The sequence below is a fragment of the Lacerta agilis genome, chromosome 4, assembly GCF_009819535.1.
Source record: "Lacerta agilis isolate rLacAgi1 chromosome 4, rLacAgi1.pri, whole genome shotgun sequence".
Lineage (NCBI taxonomy): Eukaryota > Metazoa > Chordata > Lepidosauria > Squamata > Lacertidae > Lacerta > Lacerta agilis.
In genome coordinates, this window is record NC_046315.1 from 25,746,597 (window position 1) to 25,770,827 (window position 24,231).

Consider the following 24,231-nt stretch of genomic DNA (forward strand, 5'->3'; position numbering starts at 1 on the left):
TGCTGTTGTGGCATACATAAAAAACACTCTATCCTGACTGGGTATCTCTTCATTGGTTATGCTCAGAAGAAATGCCTCTGGTTTCTTACAAAAGGTAACTTTCATTACCTTCTTAAGCTCATTATAAATCTTATCCCAGAAAGCATTTACCGCTGGGCACAACCACCACATATGAAAAAAGGTACCTTTCGCATGTTTACATTTCCAACATACATCTGACATTTTGGTGTTCATCTTAGCTATCTTAACTGGTGTCAAATACCATCTATAGACCATTTTCATTATATTTTCTCTTAAACTATGACAAGCAGTAAATTTGATACCTTTCTGCCACAATCTCTCCCAGTCATCCATCATAATATTATATCCAACATCTTTCGCCCAATCTATCATTGATGATTTAACCAATTCATCTTTCGTATGCCACTCTAGCAAAAGATTATACATTTTGGAAAGGTTCTTAAAGTTCGATTCTATCAGTTCTGTTTCCAGTTTTGATTTTTCTACTTGAAAACCAACTTTTTTGTCCATTTTAAATGTTTCGTACACCTGATGATATTGCAGCCAATCGGGGACCTGACTTTTCACTTGATCATAGCTTTTTAGCTTAAATGAGTCCCCTTCCTGCTGCAATATGTCCATATATCTTAACCAATTTGCAGACATGTTCGGTCTCTTATAGGCCTTGGCCTCCACTGGAGAAATCCATCTAGGAGTCTTTCTCTCCAACAGGTCCTTATATCTAGTCCAGACCTGATACAGGGATTTTCTAACTATATGGGTCTTAAAAGTTCTGTGAATTTTAACCTTGTCATACCAAAGGTATGCATGCCAACCGAACATATTGTCGTGTCCTTCCAAGTCCAACACATCAACATTCTCTAATTTAAACCAATCCTTTAACCAGCAAAAGGCCGCTGCTTCAAAGTAAAGTCTTAAATCCGGCAGGGCAAAGCCTCCTCTCTCTTTAGAGTCTGTTAGGATCTTAAACTTAATTCTAGGCTTTTGCCCTGCCATATAAACTTCGATAGGTCCTTTTGCCATTTCTTAAAACAATCCAGTTTATCCAAAATTGGTATGGCTTGGAATAAAAACAGCATCCTTGGTAGGACATTCATTTTAACCACTGCTATTCTTCCCATTAACGACAGTTTTAATCTTGTCCATATTTCCATATCTTTCTTTATCTCCATCCACAGTTTTTCATAATTGTCCTTGTACAGGTTCAAATTCTTGGTTGTGAGATTGATACCTAGATATTTTACAGTTTTAACAAAATTGAGGCCAGTGCCTTCTTGTATTCTTTGAATCTGTTCTGCACTCAAATTTTTACCTAAAACTTTGGTTTTCTGCTTATTTAATTTGAAGCCAGCTACAAGTCCAAATTGTTCAATTAATTCCAAGGCTCTGGGAACACTGCTTTCCGGTTCCTGCAGGGATAGCATCAAATCGTCTGCGAAGGCGCGTAGTTTATATTCTTTCTCTCCCACTCTAATTCCTTTTGTCTGTTTATCTTTTCGTATCATATTTAGAAGGACTTCCAGGACCGTAATAAAAAGTAGAGGGGAGATAGGGCACCCTTGTCTTGTTCCTTTGTCAACTTCAATCTCCTCCGATATCACACTGTTTACTATTACCTTTGCTCTTTGTTCTGTATAGATGGCCTTAATGCCATTTAAGAATTTTTCTCCAACTCCCATCTTTTCCAAATTCTTTTTCATAAATATCCAGGATACTTTGTCAAATGCTTTCTCTGCATCAACAAACAATAGTGCCGCATCTGTGTTTATGTCTCTTTCCAGTTTTTCTAAAATATCCACAATAATTCTCGTGTTGTTACTTATTTGTCTTCCTGGTAAGAAACCTGCTTGGTCTCTATGTATATAATCTTTCAACACTCTTTTCAACCTTGTAGCCAAAACATTTGCGAAAATTTTGTAATCCACATTCAAAAGGGATATTGGACGATAATTTTTCATTAGAGTCTTATCTGTATCTGGTTTTAGAATCAGTGTGATAAAGGCTTTCCACGTCTCTGGTGCCCTATCTCCTTCTAGTATTTTGTTGCAAATTTCTCTTAACGGCTGCGATAGCCAATCTTTCAATGTCTTGTAGTATTTTGCTGTTAATCCATCCGGTCCTGGGGCCTTCCCCAATTGCATGTTGTTTATTGCATCCTCTATCTCTTGTGTCGATATTGGGTGGTTGAGAGTTATTAGTTTTTCCTCTGGGACTTTTTGCAATCCATTCTTTTCCAGAAATCGGTCTATCTCCGCTTCATCTATCTTCTCCTCCTTGTACAGTTGCTTGTAAAATCTTTGAAAACACCATCTGATTTCCTCCGGTTTCTCCACATTTTTTCCATTTACTACCAGATTACTGATGACATTTGCCTTTTGTCTTTTCTTTAATTGCCAAGCTAGTAGTTTCCCACATTTATTAGCAGATTCAAATGTTCTTTGTTTCATCATTTTCACTTTCCATTCAATATCCTGATTCATAATATTCGCATATTGGGATTGCAAGTATTTGATTTCTTTTTGAATTTTAACACATCTGGGATGTCCTCTTAATTCTTTTTCTTTGATTAATTTCAACAGTCTCTCCATTTCTGCGTTTTGTTGTTTCTTCTTTTTTGCTTTTTCACTTATGAGGAATCCTCTCATTACCGCTTTACTTGCATCCCAGGCAATCCTTTTCTCCACTTCGGAGCTCCAGTTAATTTGAAAATATTCTTTCATCTTTTTCACCGCTCTTTCTACTAGCTTGGTGTCTCTCATCAGAGCGTCATCCATTCTCCATCTAAAAGAATCCTTGGAAATCATTTTTAAATTTAACTGTACCGGATTGTGGTCAGAAAGCGTTTTGGGGCCAATTTCTGCCTTTTGTATTTTTCATTCGAGATCCAGATGTAGTCTATCCTCGACCATGACTGCTGAGGTTCACTAAAATAAGTTGCCTCTGTTTCTGTGGGGTTTTTTAGTCTCCAAGAATCCACCAAATTCAAATTATCCACCATTTCAAAAAAGGTCTTTGGGAGTTTCCCATCATTCGTTAATTTAGTTCTTTGAGATCTATCCATTAATGTGGAAACTGCACCATTGAAGTCTCCAAGGCAAACTACCTTATAGTCCAAATAGTCCAACAGCAAGTCATGTATTTTTTTGTAAAAAATCGACTTTCCATCATTTGGTGCATAAAGTCCCAGAATCAGAAATTTTTCGCCTTGTACGTTAATTTCAATTGCGATGTATCTCCCTTCTTCATCTTTAAATAGCTGTCTTGGGCTATATTTCTCCTTTGCATAAATCACTACTCCTCTCTTCTTGACCTTATCCGATGATATAAACTCTTGGCCTAATTTTTTGTTCTGTAGTAGTCTTCTGTGTCGTCGAACTATGTGGGTCTCCTGTAAACATATTATATCTAGATTCTTCTTTTCTATGCTGTAAAACACTCTGCGTCTCTTTGGTCTCTGGTTCAGTCCCCGAACATTCCAAGTCATTAACTTGAGCGCCATTTTCCTTTATTTATTCTTCTCCTCCAGTTGCCTCTCCTTTCTTACCTTCCTCTGGATCCTTTTGACTCGGCCCTGGTACTCCCGGCGGTGGAAATACTTCTGGAAACTTATAGAGCTGTGCTGGATCAAGTGGAGTGCCTTTAAATTGTTCCAGATGTTTGTCCAAAAACTTTTGCTTTTCCGCCAGGGACTTTATTCTTATCTTTTTTCCTTCAAACGTAAATGCAAGGCCTTCTGGGAATTCCCAACTGAAGGAGATCTTTCTTCTTCTTAGCTCAGTAACCAAGTCGTTGTAAGGAACTCTTTTGTCCAGGAAAAATTTGGGGATGTCCTTATAAAAGATGACTTTATTCTGCTGTACCACCAGGTTGTTTCTATAATGTAGGTCCAGAAAGTAGTCTCTGTCGTGTCTATCATGCAGCACAATCAAACAGTCACTGACTGTTTTGGTGCTTTTCTTTCCTCTGGATCCTCTAGGTCCAAATCTGAAGGCCTTCACTATGCGTGCTGAGACGTTTACCTCTTCTAACTCCCAGTATGTTGAGAATTGCTCCACAATATAGGCTTTTAGATCTTCCCCTTCCAGTTCTGGAAGACCCCTCAAACGGATGTTCCCCTCTCTCTGGTGGAGTTGAAGAAAAGCAAGAGATTCTTCTACAGTTCTCTGTCTTGTTCCAATTTGCTCTATCTGCTCCAAATCTAAATTGTCCAGTTTCTCCTCCACCTTTTTTATTTTTTCTCTGACCACTTTAATTTCCTCGGAATCTTTTTTCAAAGTTGTCACCTCCTGCCCAATTTTATTAATTTCTTCTCTGTTCCTCCTTACATTTTCCTCAATTTGGCCAATTGATTTCTCCAGAATCTGGGTGGAGTTTTTAATATCAGCTTTTATATCAACTTGGAGTTTTTCTATTGCAGAGTTAACTGTAGTGTTCACTGATGCACCAATTGTATTCACTGATTCTTGCGTCTGCTTCAACCCCTCAGTAACACTATTAAGTCCTGCTGTTAATTCTGCCACACTGGCAACCAGTTTCTCCATTTGTTCCTGTAGGGTTAGGGAAACAGAGCTTTTTCTTTGTGTAGAGCTGCTTGTTTTAGATCTAGTGCTATCTTGCATTTCTTGTGGGCTCTGCAATTTCAGTCTCAAGGTCACTCCAGTTGCTGTGGTAACTATCTCAGACATTCACAGCAGAAGACCAACAGTCCCAAAAGTAAACACCAGGTGGCCAGCAGCTCACTTCTGAGAACAAAGAGCCTGCTGAGCTAGGAGTCCCACACCAGTCCAAAAATCCAACTTTTAGGCAAAGAGTTCAAATTTTCCCAAGTTGCAAACTTCCTTATAGCCAAGAAGAGTTTATTTTAAATAGCCCAAGTCAGTAGCTGTTTCTCACTTGCAGTGTTACCACCAAGTCCATAAAGTTACTTGTATCTGGCTGCAGAGAAGTTAAAATGTCTCCACTGGTAAACAGTCACTGAAACAGTAGCAAAGAAAAAATGGCAACAATATATTGCAGCCCGCTACCGACCCGGAATCCTAATCCAGAGGGCGAGCGGTGTCTTCTTTTGCCATATCAACTGTTTTTAAGTCTCTAAACATCCTTAAAACAACTTTTAATCAACTTTTAAAAAGTTTGGCAGAGTTCGCAAAACTTTTCCGTTAGTCGCGGCTTTGATCTTTTAGCGCTACCAAGCTCGCGCAAACAGTTCAAAGGGAACAGGCTTCCTTTTAAAATTTCCTCTGTAAGCAGTGTTCTCCAAACTCATCAAATAGTCCAAAACTTTTACTTACAGAGTTTCTTTGGAAGTTTCTATGTCGGAAGTGCCGGGTGCTCGAGTCTGGCGGGATCGCTGCTTTGATCCTCCGAAGGCAGTCGCCTCTTCAGTCCCGTGCCGGAGCTTCGCTCGCCTGATTTTCCCCCTTACGAGGGTCAATCAGGAGCGGAGACGGCATGTCTGGGACCCACGAAGCAAACGGTCCACGGGACGCTCTTCCCGTGGCTTTAAGGGACCCGTGGCGCAGGCACGGTAGTCCCTAAAACCTTACGGAGGACGGAGCCGTCAGACTCCCGTCCGCCATTGACCGGCACCAAACCGGAAGTCGGTAGCAACAATATTAAAACACTCAATAGTGGAAGTGAATATCCAATAAAGCCAATGAAACAGTTAACAGCAAGAATGAATAATTCAGCATAATCATTACAAAGTTGTTGAAGCAGCACCTGATTGTTTTCAAGGGCAGCAGCACATAAAGCACATTGCGACGATCCAAAATCTTGAAATGTGTATGACAATATATTTAGAAACAAATTTATATTTTGATGTTTGAGATATGTTGTTGTTTTAGTGGAGAGTGAGAAAAGAAGCAATGATGGGACTTGCACAGATATACAAGAAGTACTCCTTGCAGTCAGAAGCTGGAAAAGAAGCTTCAAAACAAATTGCCTGGATAAAGGACAAGCTGCTGCATATATATTATCAAAACAGTATTGATGATCGGTAGGTTAACCTGAATATATACGGTTTTTTGCCTTGTGTGAGTATGCCTGCTGACCAATAGCAATAAAGTCGGAAAAGAACACAAGCAGCTCATTGAGTCTAGGAGGGCATTCAAACAGCATTTCCAAAGTCTGCACTGCTTTTGGAACTTGGAATGCTAAGTGTACTGAATTCTCTGGCCATAACTTTCTTTTGCTTTCACAGAAATAGGTGTGATATTCATACTCGGCCTATACAGTTTGTTTGATCAAATGAAGCTTATATTCTAAACTAAGCCATAGGGTTCTTAGATGGAAAACCATGATTCCCAGCTATGTGAATTAACTTGCTTAAGGCTAGAGACTTCTTGCAGGCTCCTCTGAGGAAGATATTGAAAGACACTATTTTTAAACAAATCTTGGTCTGCCCTTTTTCTGAAGCTGAGGTCTTATGTTTCATAATGTGGTTAGTGAGAGCAAGATAAGATCTGAAATCATGGTTTTATCCTGGTTGGTTCTCACCACAGTTTAAGTAAGGCAGAGTTTTTCCAGTTCAGGCATCATGTGGAACTGTGGCTGGTTTTAACAAGATTGCTTTTGATAAACTCATATGGTACTTCCAAAAGGAGAAGGGAGAGCAGAGCATGAGACTAGGACTGCAACTTTATAAACAATTATCTGGGAGTAAGCCTCAAATTTTCCAGAAGCTTGTTCACCTGACGCGGGTGGCGCTGTGGGTTAAACCACAGAGCCTAGGGCTTGTCGATCAGAAGGTTGGTGGTTCGAATCCCCGCAACGGGGTGAGCTCCTGTTGCTCGGTCCCAGCTCCTGCCCACCTAGCAGTTTGAAAGCACGTCAAAGTGCAAGTAGAAGAAATAGGAACTGCTCCGGCGGGAAGGTAAATGGCGTTTCCATGCGCTGCTCTGGTTCGCCAGAAGTGGCTTTGTCATGCTGGCCACATGACCCAGAAGCTGTACGCCGGCTCCCTCAGCCAGTAACACGAGATGAGCGCCGCAACCCCAGAGTTGGACATGACTGGACCTAATGGTCAGGGGCCCCTTTACCTTTACCTAAGCCTCAAATTTTCTAGAAGCTTGTTCACCTGGCAAAAACAATAGTTTCTGTTTACCTCTGAACCAAACCTTTGTGTATTTCTATAGATCTTATAAGTATTTTAAATAAGTGGCATTCTGTTTGTAACATTTCATTACTAATTTTATTTGTTAAATTTGACTTACTTAGATCAGCTTGGTATCAATTTAGTTTTTATATCATAGTGTTTAGTTTTTAATCATAGAGGATATTGAGAAATTTGCTTTAGTAACTTCAATCTTGTTTCATATAACAGAGGCTTATTATTGACTATCTCTCTTTAGACTGCTGGTGGAACGCATATTTGCTCAGTATATGGTCCCTCACAATTTGGAAACAAACGAAAGAATGAAATGTTTATACTACCTTTACGCAACCCTGGATTCAAATGCTGTTAAGTACGTTTTACATGACAGATTTGGAACTAATAATGATGTTTGCAATGCTAATATATCTAATAATATTAGTGCCACAGAATTTTTGCTTGGCTAATACCTGGATACAGACTGTGCTCACCAGACTTCTTGCAGTATTCAGTAGGTTAAGATTTCTATCAAAATCCATCCTTGAACATGAAAGAAGAGAAAATGGGAAAGAGACCGTACTACTTCCTTCATATTTTTTGACTGTTTACTTTGATTGTGAATTACAGTTTTCTCAGGCTGTTTAGTACTTTCTCAAAATATGTTGCAAATACGTTATGGGCGGAACAGAGTTGAAACTGGTTTATTTGGCTATGTAATTGAAAATAAGTTGGCAAGGCTAAAATGAATTTGGTTCTAGTCTGCCCCACATACCCACTATTTCATGATGGGTGCCATTAATTATTGTCTAATAGGTATTAGCATCTCTGAGTACAATTTGCTTAGAAAACAGTAGTGATAGATAGAAATTATAGGATAATCCCAACAAGCACAGTGTGCTCAGTTTTAGCTGCTTCTCTGCATCAGAATTTGTGTATAAACACAGCATAAATTAAGAAACTTTTGTATAATGGCATTATGATATTGGCAGTTTTATTTTCAATCTCTTTCCTAATGATCTCTAACATGAGAACCAGTGTGGTGCAGTGGTTAAAGTGTTGGATTATGACCTGGGAGACAAGGGTTCTAATCCCTGCTCAGCAAGAAACTCACTTGGCTTGTCACAGTCTCTCACAGCCTAACCTACCTCACAGGGTTGTTGTTAGGGTAAAATAGGAAGGCAGAGAATCACATGTCCAAACTTCAAACTGCCTCCCTAGCTGGTATCTTGCTTTTAGTGGGTGGTAGTCAATTAACTTTTCCCCCAGAGTAGACTCAAGTAAATTAATGAATATGACTAAATAGTAATGGTCTGCTCTGAGTACAACTTAGCTGAATATCACCCAAAGTATTTAAATAACTGAAGTGAATGGATTGATAAAAAGGAAGTTGAAAGAGGAAGTCAGTAGGGACCAATCTTTCCAGAATGCTTGGATGGTATTCAAAACTGCAATAATAGAAGCTCAACAATAATCTATACAGAAAGCTATGAGAGGGTACAATCATGGGTAATAAACAGAGTTAAGGAAGCTATTACAGATTTAAAAAAAATGGAAGTCTCATCCAAATGAGAGGAAAAAAGGGAACACAAACATTGCCAAAGGAAATGCTTGCAGGCAATAGGGATGCAAAAAAGCCCCAAATAAATGAATCTGAATAATAACTATTTTGCTAAAGGCATTAAAGGCAAGAACAAAATATTGTTAGTTCTTCAGCAGAAGAGTAGGCCTTAAGGCAGGCACAGGCAAACTCTGCCCTCCAGATGTTTTGAGACTGCAATTCCCATCATCCCTGACCACAGGTCCTGTTGGCTAGGGATGATGGGAGTTGTAGTCCCAAAACATCTGGAGGGCCGAGTTTGCCCCTGCCTGCCTTAAAGGCTTATAGCCAGGTGAATTGTTAATTGGAAGTTTCTCCCTATTCATAGTGCTAACGGTTTAGGAAGTTGCAGTGATGAGTACTATATCAGTTATTTGTTTCTTTATATTTTATCTATCAGGGCATTGAATGAAATGTGGAAATGTCAAAATCTGCTGCGGCACCAAGTAAAGGATATGGTTGACTTAATCAAGCAACCCAAAGTAAGTTTATTAACCTTTTTAACTTTTGTGCATACTACAAAATACTTAGTTCAGGCTAATTCTTGTAGAAAGCTCAATAGTCAACTGTGGTTCTGAAACTGCTTCCCTTTTAAGAAGCGTCAAATAAGCAAAAGGAAAGTAGAAATTATTTAGACTCTTAAGGCAGTAATTATCCCATTTAGCTATTGTCCTTTTAGCATCTTAATAAATAATATGTTAGAGATTAGGGCATTTTAGAAAATAAAAGCATTAGAAACATTTATTTAATTGTGTTTACTAAATTTTATTATTTCATAACAATAATAAAAATAAAAGGACTGTCAGTTGACTCTTGAGCTAGGACCAGGGAAATCCATGCTCAGATCACTGCTCAGCAATGAAGTTCCCTGAGTGACCTTTGGCCAACTCGTTGCCTCTCAGTCTACCCTACCTCACAAAGTTGTTGTGAAGATAAAATGGGCTGAGTGGATGAGAACCATGTATGTGTTCCTTGCAGGAAAGGCAGGATAACAATGAAGTGAGTGAATGAATGTGCAGTAAATATCCCTATTAATATTGGCTCTGTGGTAAAGACATTTTTCTTACAATCCAGGACAACCATAAGGTGTCAGACTAAATCATACTTGGAATAGACCTATCAAAATCAATAGATTTAACTAACTTCAGTCCATGGATTTCACTAATTCTACTTTCAGTATGACTTATTTCAGGGGAAAGTAATCATTTTTCTCTACAGGACAGATTATGACCAGGATCTGCCTAGTGGGCCAAATTTAGCAAATGAGTGCGTCCACCCACCTGTAACAAGTCCCTTTTTCATTCTGATGTTAAAAGGGAAATGGGAGGAGGGAAGGTTTGCAAAAGATCTTTTGAATCTCCCTCCACCTTTAAGATCAGAACTGGTCCTTAAAGTACTGATTTCCTTTTCTTAACAAACTTTCAGTGTACATCTGGATTAACTTGTTCGTATATTAATCTGGAAGCTTTGGAAAGAATGTTTCTGTACCTCTAAGGTTGAAACATGCTTCCTTTGGCAAACGAGAGTTTACAGTCCTCGAGATGAAGCTTAACAGCCCAAGACATCCAAAGAGGCTTAGGGAATAATGGGAGGAGGAGAGGTGGTTGTTAGGAAAAGGATTTTAAAAAATGGCTTCTTAGGGCTTTATATATGAAAGACAAATAAGGAGGATGTGATAGAAACTTACAAAAAAAAAATAGAGAGATTTCTTCACCCCTCTCAACATTAAAATGAGGGGTTGTATTTTACACAGCATATAATTAATGGGGTTTGCTATTGCTGCTGCTGCTGTTGCTGCTGCTAGATTTTGGTGATAGCTTTGCCTTAGATGGTTGACATCCAGAAGTGTTGGGCTTGTTCCTTTGGGAAACAGGATGCTGGTGGACCTCTTGTCTGGTTCAGTATGTCTCTTCATGAGAATTTTTGTTTGCTTTAAAAGACATTTAAATGGCTCTTGGAGAGCTTGTAGTGAATTAAAAAGAGAACTGTTTTGGCAGTTAAGTCTTTGCTTTTCTTCAAGGCTCAGCTGGAAATTAAACTGCTCTTAGGCTAGGATGAATGTAACCCTTGGTTAGTATAGTTCAGAGGTAGCCAACTCCCAAGAGACTGTGATCTACTTACAGAGTTGAAAACTGGCAACTTGGGGGGGGGTTGGTTCAGGTCAAAGTTGTTGAGCTTTTTTTGGGGAGAAGGAAAGCCCTGGTTTTGGGGGGTGCAAAGCGAGAAAAATGAACTTTTTTTAGGGGAGCAAAAGTTGTTGAGCTTCTTTGAGGGAGCCAGTGATCTGCCAGTAGATCACGATCTACCTGTTGGACGTGCCTGGTATATTTCATCCTTGTGTGAGGTGGTAGCCTGAATTGAAGAAGAACCATTGGCCCTAGACTTTCTGTCAGCTTTTCTTCTTCCCAAGTAGAGCTGTTGTGTTCAAAATAGGAAAGGCGATAGCAAAATTTAGCAGGGCTCTGCTATATAGGGCATGGAGTTATGCATGGATATAGACAGACATTTGCGCGTTAAAATTTGATGGACGTGTTGGAATGCATCCCTTGCCTCAGAATTGTATGTGTTGCCATTATTGTTTTTTCCCTCATCCTGAAACATTCTTCTTTAAGATTAAGAAAGTAGTATGTGGAATAGCTTCAAATTTCTGTTGTCCCTCTATAGCTCCCCACACTAGAGTAACTATTGAAGCTTTTTAGAAATGGTGTTCTTCAGTCTATTAAGCAGCAAAATTGTGGTAGTAATGGCAACTCGGAAGGAGCATGTTTTCCATGGGATTGTATATCTAAATCTGTGATCTGTGAAAGGGCTTTTAAAGCAGATTAGGCAGAATTCTGACAGGTAATCAGTGACTTATGCTGCCTGGCTTTTCTGATAAGGAGTAGAAAAGCTTGATTCAAATAAATTGCTTCGTTTGTGCTTAATCCTCTGGAAAACTTTGCAGCAAGAACCTGACAGATTTCAGTACCAGTATTGGATTTCATTCCCGCTTAATGATGGGTCTGAATTGTTTGAGCTGTTCTGTAGGCTAGACTGTACTTCAGAACTTTTAGCGGTTGCCATTAGAAACATTGCCTCTCCATTCTTTTCCAGTTGACTCAAAAGTCAAAACTGAGTTGTAGAATTTCTTGATGGCTTCAAAAAAAAATGAACATTTTGAGAAATTTTGCATGAAGTGAGATAGGGATATGGCGAATGAAATCATTCCTGACAGCTATCTGGTGTCAATCAAATAAGCTAAATTTATATTTATTACTACATGCTGGCATTTTATTCCTTTTTAAAAATAAGTATTTTTCAGTAAAAATTTTTAAAATAAAGGAGTCCTCCTTTTCCCATTATAACCAGATTGCCCCTTTCTGACTGGTGTTCATAGTTCCCTGTTCATAGGCAGTTGTTTATAAAATTAGTAGGGAGTTCATGTGTTGACGATGTAAAAATGAGAACATTCTTGGATTATGATGGTATTTTATTACAAAAACAGCAACAGTTTATTGCACACTGAATTAACGAAATGAAATAACACAGTCACGAGTATCATTAATGATGTAAAACATCTTTTTAATATAAAATAAAATAAAATGGAAAGTTCATATTGCTGCCTTCTCCAACCTGGTGCCCTCTCTATATTTTGAACTATAATTCCCACCAGCCCAAGCCAGCATGGCCAATGGTCAGATATGGGAATTGTAGCCCACAGAGTACCAGGTTGGAGAATGCTAAATGGAATTTAGTTGTTCATAGAGGGCTGGTTCTTAGTATTTTTCTTTGCATTAACTTTTTCGTGTAATTTTTCAAATTGGCAACACTGTAACTGTTGCTACTATTTATATTATGATACAGTGATAAATATACTTTTAAAGGCAGAAACCTGAATATGGTTTAAAGAAACACTACAGATGGTTTCACATGCTGTTATAAAAAGAAATACACTCTGGTAAAAATAGAGTAGATTATGGTCTTCGTTGGGTGGCTACTGCAGAAACCCACATTTTGGGGTTATTATTAGGATTGCTTGGTCTTTTCCTTGGTCGTTAATTTCCCCCCTGATGATTTCCAACAGCATAAACCTGCTTGTCAAAATGTAAACCAATTGTGAGTAAATATGCTTAGGAATGTCGCATATATATCTCTATATACCCATCATGGTTTTAAGAGCAGCGGTGGACTCTGAACAATTACCTGATGTTCTGTGTTAAAATCCAGCTTTATATTGTATTCTGCTTCTATATAAGTATGATGTATAGAAATGATGTTATCAATTTCTGAAAAGATGGTGCAGCATTCTACGTGATGCTGTGTGAGTTCACAATGCAAAGTCTTGACATTCAAAAGTGCTTTCTCATTTAATTTCCAGACAGATGCCAGTAGTAAAGCTATATTTTCAAAAGTGATGGTAATAACAAGTAAGTTTTTAAAAATGTTTTAAAGCTTTGTTACTTTAACACTGTTTCCTTGCTAATTGTTTTGTTCAACTGTTGATTGAAGTACTTTCTAATTTGGAGGGAGTATTAAGACAGTGAGGTCTGAAATGCTCCAGAACAAGTTGTGTGAAGAATATTGTTAGCATAAGCACATATATCATCAGTACAGTTAGTGGTTTGAAAGTTAGAACTGAGGAGTGCAGTGGTACCTCGGGTTAATAACTTAATTCGTTCCGGAGGTCCGTTCTTAACCTGAAACTGTTCTTAACCTGAAGCACCACTTTAGCTAATGGGGCCTCCCACTGCTGCTGCGCCACCAGAGCACAATTTCTGCTCTTACCCTGAAGCGTTATTTCTGGGTTAGCGGAGTCTGTAACCTGAAGCGTATGTAACCTGAAGCGTATATAACCTGAGGTACCACTGTAGTGGGGGAATATTTTTTCACTGGGCGTGGGCGGTATCGGACTACAGTAATACCTCTGGTTGTGAACCGTCCTCCTTGCGAACACTGCAGGTTACAAGCTCTGCTAACCTGGAAGTAGCTGCTCCCGGTAGCGAACTTTGCCCCGGGGTGCGAGTGAAAATCACGTGCCAGAGGCGTGCACACAGCGGGAGGCCCCATTAGCAAAAGCACACCTCAGGTTAAGAACAGTTTCCGGTTACGAATGGACCTCCGGAACAGATTAAGTTCGTAACCAGAGGTACCACTGAAATATGTTCTGTCAGGCATTTGTGCCCAGATATGTTTGCCACAGACTTAAGATGCTTCAAAGTGGCCCATCGCTGAAGCTTGCCAGCCACAGTAGAAGCTAACTACAACTGGTTTTGAAGTGGGGTTTTTGTTTGTTTGTAAGTATTAGGCTTCTTAATTTTTTTTCTATTAAGTGATATAAAAGTCCCATTGAACCTAAACGTATTTCACTTCCTTAAAGGAAACTTGCCAGATCCTGGCAAAGCACAAGATTTCATGAAGAAATTCACACAAGTTCTTGAAGATGATGACAAAATTAAGCACCAGCTGGAAACACTTGTTAGCCCAACGTGTTCATGCAAACAAGCTGAAGGATGTGTGGTAAGAATAGATATTAAAGCATAACGTTTTGGTTATTGAATTGTCCTGTCTGTCAGTTAACTGTTGGCTAACATTGAATATTGCAGCGAGAAATTACAAAGAAGCTCGGAAATCCCAAGCAACCTACAAACCCATTTCTGGAAATGATAAAGTTCCTGCTGGAGAGGATAGCCCCTGTGCACATTGATACAGAATCTATCAGGTACCTCTTTTCACTTAATTTAGTGGTAAAATTAAAAAAAACTGGCAGGAGGTATTGCACAGACAGGTTTTTGATGAGAAAATTTACTTTCTTCCTCCCTTGATGGTTATATTATAATTAGTAATAACTATAAAGCTGAGACAAAAAATTGCAGAAATTAAAATTTTACCACTTTTAATAAGGAAAAATGAAGCAAGCCCTCTGAATACGGAGAAATTTCAGGGGTGGAGGCCAAACATATTAGCAATGTGTTGGGGCAGGAAGTTGCTTATGGTGAGAATAGATTCATTGTTTTAGAATTTTAATTTTTTGCACTAGGTAAGAAAGAGTTTTGCAGTCATTGTTATTAGCAGTAGCGGCAAGAGAGGAGCTCTTCTGGGCAGCTATAGTTTTCCCACCCTGAAGGCTGCTGAAATTATGCTACGTACTTTGTGTGTAGCATGATTCAAGAGGTATACAGGGCAGGTGGGGAATCACAACTACCCAGAAAAGTTCTCTTTAGGTGTCAGTGAATTTTCACAACACTACAGGTAAGATATTTTTTTTAAGTAAACATGTTACCTTACAAAAAAAAACAGTGAATAGGTACAGCTGCTCCACCCATGAAATCAACAAAATGGTTCTCCCAAATTTGTCACTTCCAAAATGGGTAAGGTATTGGGTTCATCACTAGTTGTAACGGGTAAAAACAGCAATAGCTGAAGTCCAGACCTTTGTGCATTTATAACAATGTTTATGATCAACGTAATGGACATCACCTGAAATAATATCACTTTAAATTACCATTAGTTCAGTGTTCTGGCTTTCCATTTAGGATGTTTGCTTAGCTGTGAAAAACATAAAGCTAACAGAAAGTATTATTCATGGTAAGGTAAAGGACCCTGGACAGTCCTTTACTTTTACAAAGGCGACTATGGGTTATTCATAGTAGTACATCACAATCAGTACTGTCAGTTTAATCAAAGCTTTTTAACAATGTATAGTTATTTACTTGCTAAGGAAGGAAAATGTCTATCTTAATATGTCATGCAACTTTAGCAAGGAAACAAAAAGGGTGTTTTGGTACTAGTAATGGAAATAGCACTAGCTATAGCTCAGCAAGTATAAAATTATCTACTGGTGATTAACTTTGATTTTGTCCTTTGTTAGTGCCCTAATTAAACAAGTGAACAAATCTATAGATGGAACGGCAGATGACGAGGATGAAGGTGTACCGACTGATCAGGCAATCAGGGCAGGTCTTGAGTTGCTTAAGGTAAAGAGCTCCTCTTGTAGTTAGTGAGAAGCATTATTGGTAAAAATGGAAGCTGTGGTTGGGATAGTCTAAAGCAAGAGACAAACTTGTGGGTATTATGTAGGCTGGGGGAGAGGTCTTATTTAGGGTGCAGCTGCTGCATAGCCAGATCATATTATTGATGATAAATGGAGAGAATGAGTGCTGTGTTAGTCTGTCTTGCCATATGTTCCCTGTGCATTTTAATTTTATAGTTGAGAGCTGCTGTTATATTATTTGGAGCACTGCCACTGGCTACAATTTAGTGGATGTATTTTTTGCCGTTGATTTCTCCTGGTATATAAAAGATTACTTAAGAATTGAGCTGAGTAAATATGGTAATATAATGGTTCGGTTTGTATGGGGTGTTGTGAGAATAAACTTTAAAAGAACCATATTGCTTACTTTGCAGGTGCTTTCGTTTACACACCCTATCTCATTCCATTCAGCTGAAACCTTTGAATCCCTCCTGGCTTGTCTGAAAATGGATGATGAAAAGGTGGCTGAAGCTGCGCTGCAAATTTTCAAGAACACGGGAGGCAAAATTGAAGAGGATTTCCCACACATCAGATCGTGAGTACCTTTAGGCCGTCCATATTAAATTACAGTTTTAGAATACTCAGGCAGAATTTAGCTCTTAGGGAAGTCAGTAATGAAACACTTAATTTTGATGACGTTGGGTTGCACCTGTTGCTTCCACTAAATAACAAGGTGCTGTCACCACCCTGGAACAGAAACAAGCCAAAGTCTGGCTTGTGCTATATATGAATCTCTGGTCGTGGTTTATTTCTCTCCAAAAAAATTCATAAGCAGTAAGCTAGGAGCAAACCTTGGCTTATAATTGTAGTTTGTTTGAAGAGAAACAAAGTATGAGCCTGGGTTCGCATATAAATGACGAATCAGACGGGCTTGTTTCCTGCCTGACGTGGCACGAGTGGAGCAGGAAAGAAGCCAAGTGTGGACATTTTGAGCAGGGCGCACCATCATGCTCCTCATTCATGTTAAAACATAGTTTATGTTAACTCTGGTTTAATTTTATCTGAGAACCAGGCCATTATGTTAAAACAAAGCAAGCTCTAGTGATGATAGTTGCCAGGACACAGCTGGAGATGATGTATTTCTGTTGAAATTGGATGACTTTTATTTTTCACAGTCAACTTGAGGCCTGCATTGTTCGGTTTTCCATAGCATAGTGCTGAGCGAAATGCTCCTCATATTGCTTAAAGTAAAACAACAAAAACAAAAAACATTTTAGAAAGGAAAGTCGTAGATTTTAATACAAACAAAACAGATATTTCGGTGCACCAATTGTCCCAAGAGACTGGAAATACCTCCACGGATATTCAAAATGATAACCACAGACTTTTAAACCCTATCGATTTTGGCTTGGTGGGTTGCTTTCTGCATTCACGGAAAACCTTTTTTCCCCCCAGGCTACTGTGGAGGAAAATTAAGTACTTCAATATAGCTTTCGTTCTTCTCTCCCTCCACTTTGCAAAAAATAAAATAAAAAAAATAAAACATTTTGACTGCTACATTTATATCTATTTAAAGCAAACAGAAGAAATGTGACAGATATACATTAATTAAAAAAAACTTTTTACTTTTAGTGCTTTGCTTCCAGTTTTGCATCATAAAGCTAAGAAAGGACCACCTCGCCAGGCCAAGTATGCTATTCACTGCATCCATGCAATATTTTCCAGTAAAGAAACACAATTTGCACAGATATTTGAGGTAATTGGGGTGGGGGGGAGGGGGGAATTTTTATAGTGCATTTGTATTTTTTCTGGGAAACTGCTATAACTGAATACTTGATACCCGAAAATATTACAGTTATGAGTGGAGTTAAAATGTGCTTCTTGGAGAACATTTGGTTCCATTCCTTGTTCTGTTTTTGGGGGGAAGAGCTATAGCTCTCTGGTAGGACGTCTTCCTTGCATGGAGAACGTTCTGGGTTCGGATGGACTGAACTAGATGGAACAAAGATCTGACTCAATATAAGGCAGTTTCCTATGTTTCTATGTTCTGAACAAAAGTGATTATTTTTAACTTAGTTCAACAGACTGGTAATTAAGGGCATGTCAGTTAAGTTTACTTTCATTAATATTTATTAGTACTCAATGGTTGTATTTATTTTTTAGCCTCTGCATAAGAGTCTAGATCCAACCAACCTTGAACATCTGATCACACCTCTGGTTTCCATCGGCCACATAGCCTTGTTGGCACCTGATCAATTTGCTGCCCCATTAAAGACTTTGGTGGCCACCTTTATTGTTAAAGACTTGTTAATGAATGACAGGGTAAGAACTTTTTTGTACTCATATCTTTATTTTTTACAGTAAGAAATTCAGAAACAGGAAAAAATAAAGTACTACTTAAAATAATGTCTGCATAAACCTTTTCTTCATACAAGAGCCAAAAAGCATAAATACATATTTCAGACTTTGTCAAATAAGCTTCCCTCCTCAGTTAGTAACCAAATTACTTTAACCTAATATTAATTCAAAGCAGATATATACAAGTAAATCCTTGAAAAAAATTCCCCTGCATCTCTTTTTCATCCCTCCCTTCCCCCTTTTTATTAAAACACACACAACCCGATTCTCTGCTTTCACAAACGGGTACCTGGATTCTCTTGAGTTACAGTCTTCATAAATTCAAAGCATGCATTTCTCTGAATTATAATCCTGGATTTTAATTTTTATAGTGTCGCAAACACTGCATTTGACATAATGCTAAATAAAGTTTTGTTTAGCTCTAAGAGGTCACAGAACGTGTTTTTCCTTGCAAACATGAACATATATACAGCATTTTTTCCACGAGAAAACAAGCCAGCGCTAGGTGTGCAGGATCCTAACTTACTCAATATACCATGGCTAAAACTAACGATGGTTTAGCGTTGCTACCGCTGTTAATCTGCCGAGTATGTGATTTTTGTTGGTAAAAGAAAAATCCATTTAGCTTACATCGTTAAATTGGTGTATGTATAGGCACTCAGTTCTGTATTCCTGGTTTGGTTCACAAGAATAATATAATATATATCTATATAGAAGCTGTATATTAAGATGAAGTAATAACAGTGATCTTCTCTGAATATTGTGTATGAAACAAACTATATAATTTTATTCAGATGCCAGGTAAAAAGACAACTAAGCTCTGGGTGCCAGATGAAGAGGTTTCTCCTGAGACACTTGCAAAGGTGAGTCACTTAAACACTTGTATTTTCATAATTATCTTCCCATCACATTTTTTTATTTTCTACAGTGCTACTTTTACTTTCAACTAATTTGTTCCTTTCTCTGATCTTCCACCCTTCTTAAAGTAGCTGTTTGTGAGACTCTTTAAGATATCTTTCGTGGTAGACACATCTTTTGTTTATGAACTATCAGTAAATAACGTGGTACATATTACACTTATGTGGCTTCCATTCAGTATTATTTGTTAAAATAACAATCTCACACACAAATGGAGGTCATTATTTATAAAATTGTTGACACCATACATTTTACAGTTAGGCAGCCACGGCTTTAAAGCTTCTAATCAGATACAAGTATAACTACCGGTACTTCCTTGTAACTACTTTCTCAGTAGTGATGGCCAGTGTGGTGTAGTGGTTAAGAGCGGTAGACTCGTAATCTGGGGAACCGGGTTCGCGTCTCCACTCCTCCACATGCAGCTGCTGGGTGACCTTGGGCTAGTCACACTTCTCTGAAGTCTCTCAGCCTCACTCACCTCACAGAGTGTTTGTTGTGGGGGAGGAAGGGAAAGGAGAATGTGAGCCGCTTTGAGACTCCTTCGGGTAGTGAAAAGCGGGATATCAAATCCAAACTCTTCTTCTTCTTTGGCTTCAAAGGATGCTAGTTGTCCTCTATTTAGAAAAAAAAAAGATTACTATGTGAGAGCAATTGATACTACAAACCCACCTAAATATCAGCTTTTGAAGGTTTATCTGTTATGTGAATAGCTATGCATTCCTAGCCTGTCTTGAGTATATTCAGAAATTTGCTGCTTTAACAGTGGCATGACCTAGTGCTGTATACACATCTGTGCTCAATGACAGATCTTTGGGAAATAGTGATAATAATTGAATACTAAGTGTGGGAGACACACTCTTTCATTATTTTGTGTTCTAAATATGGAGTTACAGCGGTTTTTGTATCCTGGAATTGTTATGGTCCATGAAGAATAGAATAGAATAGAATTTTATTTACGGCCATAGGCCCATACAAGTAAAAAACACATAGATAACAACTTATGCAGTAGATGCGTGTTTACAATAAAATAGAATGGCATACTAAGCCTTAGCTTAGCAAGCGAACATAATGTGCTGGAGAGGCTCCATGAAGAATCCATGAAACTCCAGTAACTTGAATTAGAGTTCCTAATTAAATATAGCATTACATCCTTGCCTTTACATTTTGTACCCTGCCTTTCTTACTTTATTGGGCTTTGTGATTCCTCCTTAGTCCTGTCAGTCATTGTCTATGTACCATTTCACTTCTCTTCGAGGCCTACCACATAGTCACTAAATACATGTTGTGTTTAATGACTTCTGCCTCTCTGGTAGGGTCAGGTTTTTTTTCTTATGGCTGGAAGAACAACAGCAAGACACACAACAGGGTGGTAAAGAACAGATAACTTGCCACACAGCTATTCTTGGTTGACCTTTTAAATATAGTGTGTGCTTCGAAGTAGGGCAACTTGGTCAGGAAGGCCTGCAAACTTAGCAAAGGCACAAAGGCAAATTCTGCACTGATCACCAACCATTGACCATGCTGACTGGATCTGATTAGAACTTGGAGACTGCTTTATGGTCTGCTGCCTCCAGTAGTCAGTGGAACAGCAAGGTGGGAGGGAGGAACAACTTACTCAAAAAGGAGAAGAGCTACAACTTGATGTGTAAGAACAAACTTAGTTGGCCTCTAAGGTGCTACTGGAAGGATTTTTTTTATTTTTTATTTTGTTTTAACTTGATGTGAGTTAGCTTCTAAGCTGCTTTTGGTGGGATATATATGTGTGTGTGTGTGTGTGTGTGTGTGTGTGTGTGTATGTAAAGGGACCCCTGATCATTAGGTCCAGTTGCGGACGACTCTGGGACTGCGATGCTCATCTCGCGTTACTGGCTGAGGGAGCCAGAGTACAGCTTCTGGGTCATGTGGCCAGCATGACTAAGCCACTTCTGGCGAACCAGAGCAGCGCACGGAAACGCCATTTACCTTCCCACCGGAGCAGTACCTATCTATCTACTTGCACTTCGACGTGCTTTCGAACTGCTAGGTGGGCAGGAGCTGGGACCGAGCAATGAGAGCTCACCCCATTGCGCGAATTCGAACCGCCAACCTTCTGATTGACAAGCCCTAGGCTCTGTGGTTTAACCCACAGCGCCACCCGTGTCCATACACACACACACACACACACACACGCTTCATGTTACATTTGCTTCACGTTGCGGCTTTTCAGGTTACCAGCAAACCTGGAAGTGTCTACTTCTGGGTTCGCCACGCACGCACAGAAGCTATCTGTGCACTTCGCGCATGCCCAGAAACGCTCTATCGCACTTCGCGCATGCTCAGTAGCGGCACTCTACTTACGGACTTTTCACACCCCGAAACGGATTGCGTTCGTAAGTAGAGGTACCACTATATTGTCGTTTCCCCATTCACCAGATTATGCTGTTTCCTATAAAGCTTTTTTTTTTAAAAAAAAACAACAACAGCATTTTTAGAAAAGTATCCTGCTATGTAATTAGATTACCAGAGACATTATATTGATCTACTGTATTTGTTATAATTTGCCTCTGCTGTTCGTCATATTTGTTTCAGATCCAGGCCATCAAGATGATGGTTCGATGGTTGATAGGAATGAAGAACAACCTCAGTAAATCAGGAACTTCTACCCTGAGGTTGTTATCAACAATATTGCACAGTGATGGAGACCTGACAGAACAAGGGAAAATTAGGTATATATATATGGATTGAAAGCTAGTTTTGGGGTAATTTATTTCAGCTGGCATAGAAAGTGGAAGAATGTTATAGCTCTGATCCAGTGATACGCATGCAGAACAGAAAGCTGCTGTGTGCTGCTGCACATACGTGGTCAACATGGAGGGTGGTAGTGTTTAAACAGGTAATTGATGTTCTTAAACTTCCAACTGGCCCCTCTGTTTACTAGCACATGTGGTTGTGGATTCCAGGTCCTCAAAGTTGTAGTAGATACTGTACCAGTTTTTCTTTAAGGAATTTTTGTTGTCATTTATCACTTTCAAAGCACATAAAGTTTGCTAAACATTGTGGAGAAATCAGAAGATAAGACAGTCTCTGCCCACAGACTTGCAGTCTAATACACTGTGCACCAAAGAAAAATGGAAGGAAAGAGGAAAGCAAACAAGTTTAGGTAGCAATTTTTATAGTTTGAAATTGGCCCAGTTATATCTCAGCTTGTTAAGCTAAGATATGCAGAAGGTATTTTCACCATGCACACAGCCCCTTTGCCCCTCACTTCTCTGCAAATCACAAGTTGACCCAAAAAAGTCTCTAATCAATCATTATTTTATATTTTGTCTGAGCTTTGGAACAACCCGGGCCACGATTAAACCAATGCCAAACCATGGTTTAATAGCCTGGCATGTCCCAGAGCTTGGCAACCATAGTTTCCCATTCAAACAAAAATGGAAAACTATGATTAACTGAAGACTTCCTGGATTAATTGTGGCTAACGGAAAAGGGAGAAGTGAAACAGCTGCATGCAGAGGCCTTTGGATCTTTAAAGTTTGAGTCTCAGATCCAAGCTATTGGATACAGTTGAATCATTTGGAACATTCAAATGGAAATCTTTTGTTTTATTTTTCTGCTATTATTTTGATTAGTTTCAGCTTTTAAGTTAGGTTAGCTTATTTGTATTTCTTTTTTAAAAGTTGTATTTATTTATGCAATTCATTGTTTTAATATATAATTTAAAAATTGTTAATACAGGTAGCTCGCGTCTTACATGGGGGTTACGTTCCTGGCCATCGTGCACATAAGCAGAATTGTGTAAAGCTAGCACGATCCCCCAGAACTCCCTCCATCTCCTGAGATCTGGTTGTTAAGCTTACTTACTGAGGTCTTGGCAAGTGCCACTCCCCTTGCACTCTCCCTGCAGCTTCACTTGCCCTCCTCCCCTTCGCCTTCCTCAATCCTCTTCTAGCTGCTGCTGCTGCTGCCTCTCCTTCTTAGACTCCTGATGCTCTTTCTGTTCTCTCCTTGCAAACTCACAATTTATTTATTTTTTGTTAAGCCCTCAAACTTGCTTATACATCTGGGTCTCTTAACAGCTCTCCTTGTGCTGGGTTTTCCATGCTGTGGATTGGCTCCTTCCAGAGGCTGCTTGTGCTGCTCTTGTCATTGCTCTCACCTTGAAAGGAAGAGAAGGTGGGGGTGTTTCTGCGCCCAGACCCACCGCTGCCCCATCTTTTGGCCCGCCCCACCCACTTCCTATTGAATTAATTACTTCCCGCTGCAACAAAGCTGCAACCGCGTTAGTGAAATAAGAGTGAGATACGAGTTACCTGTACTTATTGTTCATTTGATACGTTGTGAGCCGCTTTGGACACAAATTTGGCATGCAAAGCGGCATCCAAATAAACTACTGATGGTGATATGTAAAGGCCAGTGCTCGTCTTTGCTTTATAAGCTGAGATATGGTTGTTTAATACTGCCATGCTGAGAAGGCAGATCATGTGATCCTGACAGGTGAGCCTTCCTGCCTTTCGGGTACACATAATGGGGGTTGTGAGAAAACGAATGTGAGCCAAGCATGAAAAGCCTTTGCACAATATTCTAATGATTATTATCCTAATTAGTTCATATTCCGTTTCTTATTTTTCAGCAAACCTGATATGTCTCGTCTGAGGCTAGCTGCTGCGAGTGCTATTGTGAAGCTAGCCCAGGAGCCTTGTTATCATGAAATCATTACGTTAGAACAGTACCAGCTGTGTGCATTAGCTATTAATGTAAGTTAAACAGAAGGGCATTGCTGGGCATTTGCATGCTAATTATACATAGCTTGACACAGTCAAAATTTTACAGTGTTAACGTGTGCAGCGAAGTACATTGGACTTTTAAGAAAAGGTGAGCATATAGGGAACAAGTCATTGTTGTATAAAATCTTTTTGTCCCCCCCAGGATGAATGTTACCAGGTTAGGCAAGCATTTGCTCAGAAACTTCATAAAGGTCTATCAAGGCTACGGTTGCCACTAGAGTATATGGCGATATGTGCACTGTGTGCAAAAGACCCCGTAAAAGAGAGAAGAGCGCATGCGAGACAATGCCTTGTGAAAAACATCAACGTGAGAAGGGAATATCTGAAGCAGCATGCAGCAGTTAGCGGTAAGAAATCAAACGGAATAATCAGAAGTATGCAAAGGGGTATTCAGATTGTCACAATGACACATGCCCAGCCTAATCATTTCTAGATTAGGTTACTGTACTGTGCTGTATGTGGGGCTGCCCTTAAATTTCCTGCAAGCTTCAGCTGTGTACGTGCAGGAGTAAGGTTTCTGACCGAAGTC

General features: G+C 39.2%; 1 protein-coding gene across 1 annotated transcript in view; it reads left to right on the forward strand.

Annotated features, from left to right (window-relative positions):
• Positions 1–24,231, forward strand: part of PDS5B (PDS5 cohesin associated factor B) — a 72,267-nt gene that overhangs the window by 36,385 nt on the left and 11,651 nt on the right. Inside the window, exons 12-25 of the mRNA XM_033146484.1 lie at positions 5,868–6,019; positions 7,374–7,487; positions 9,112–9,193; positions 13,069–13,117; positions 14,068–14,207; positions 14,294–14,409; positions 15,559–15,664; positions 16,095–16,255; positions 17,293–17,416; positions 17,824–17,982; positions 18,813–18,881; positions 21,505–21,641; positions 23,549–23,672; positions 23,845–24,049. Coding sequence (XP_033002375.1) covers positions 5,868–6,019; positions 7,374–7,487; positions 9,112–9,193; positions 13,069–13,117; positions 14,068–14,207; positions 14,294–14,409; positions 15,559–15,664; positions 16,095–16,255; positions 17,293–17,416; positions 17,824–17,982; positions 18,813–18,881; positions 21,505–21,641; positions 23,549–23,672; positions 23,845–24,049 — 1,738 coding nt within the window. The remainder of the gene's footprint in view (positions 1–5,867; positions 6,020–7,373; positions 7,488–9,111; positions 9,194–13,068; positions 13,118–14,067; positions 14,208–14,293; positions 14,410–15,558; positions 15,665–16,094; positions 16,256–17,292; positions 17,417–17,823; positions 17,983–18,812; positions 18,882–21,504; positions 21,642–23,548; positions 23,673–23,844; positions 24,050–24,231) is intronic.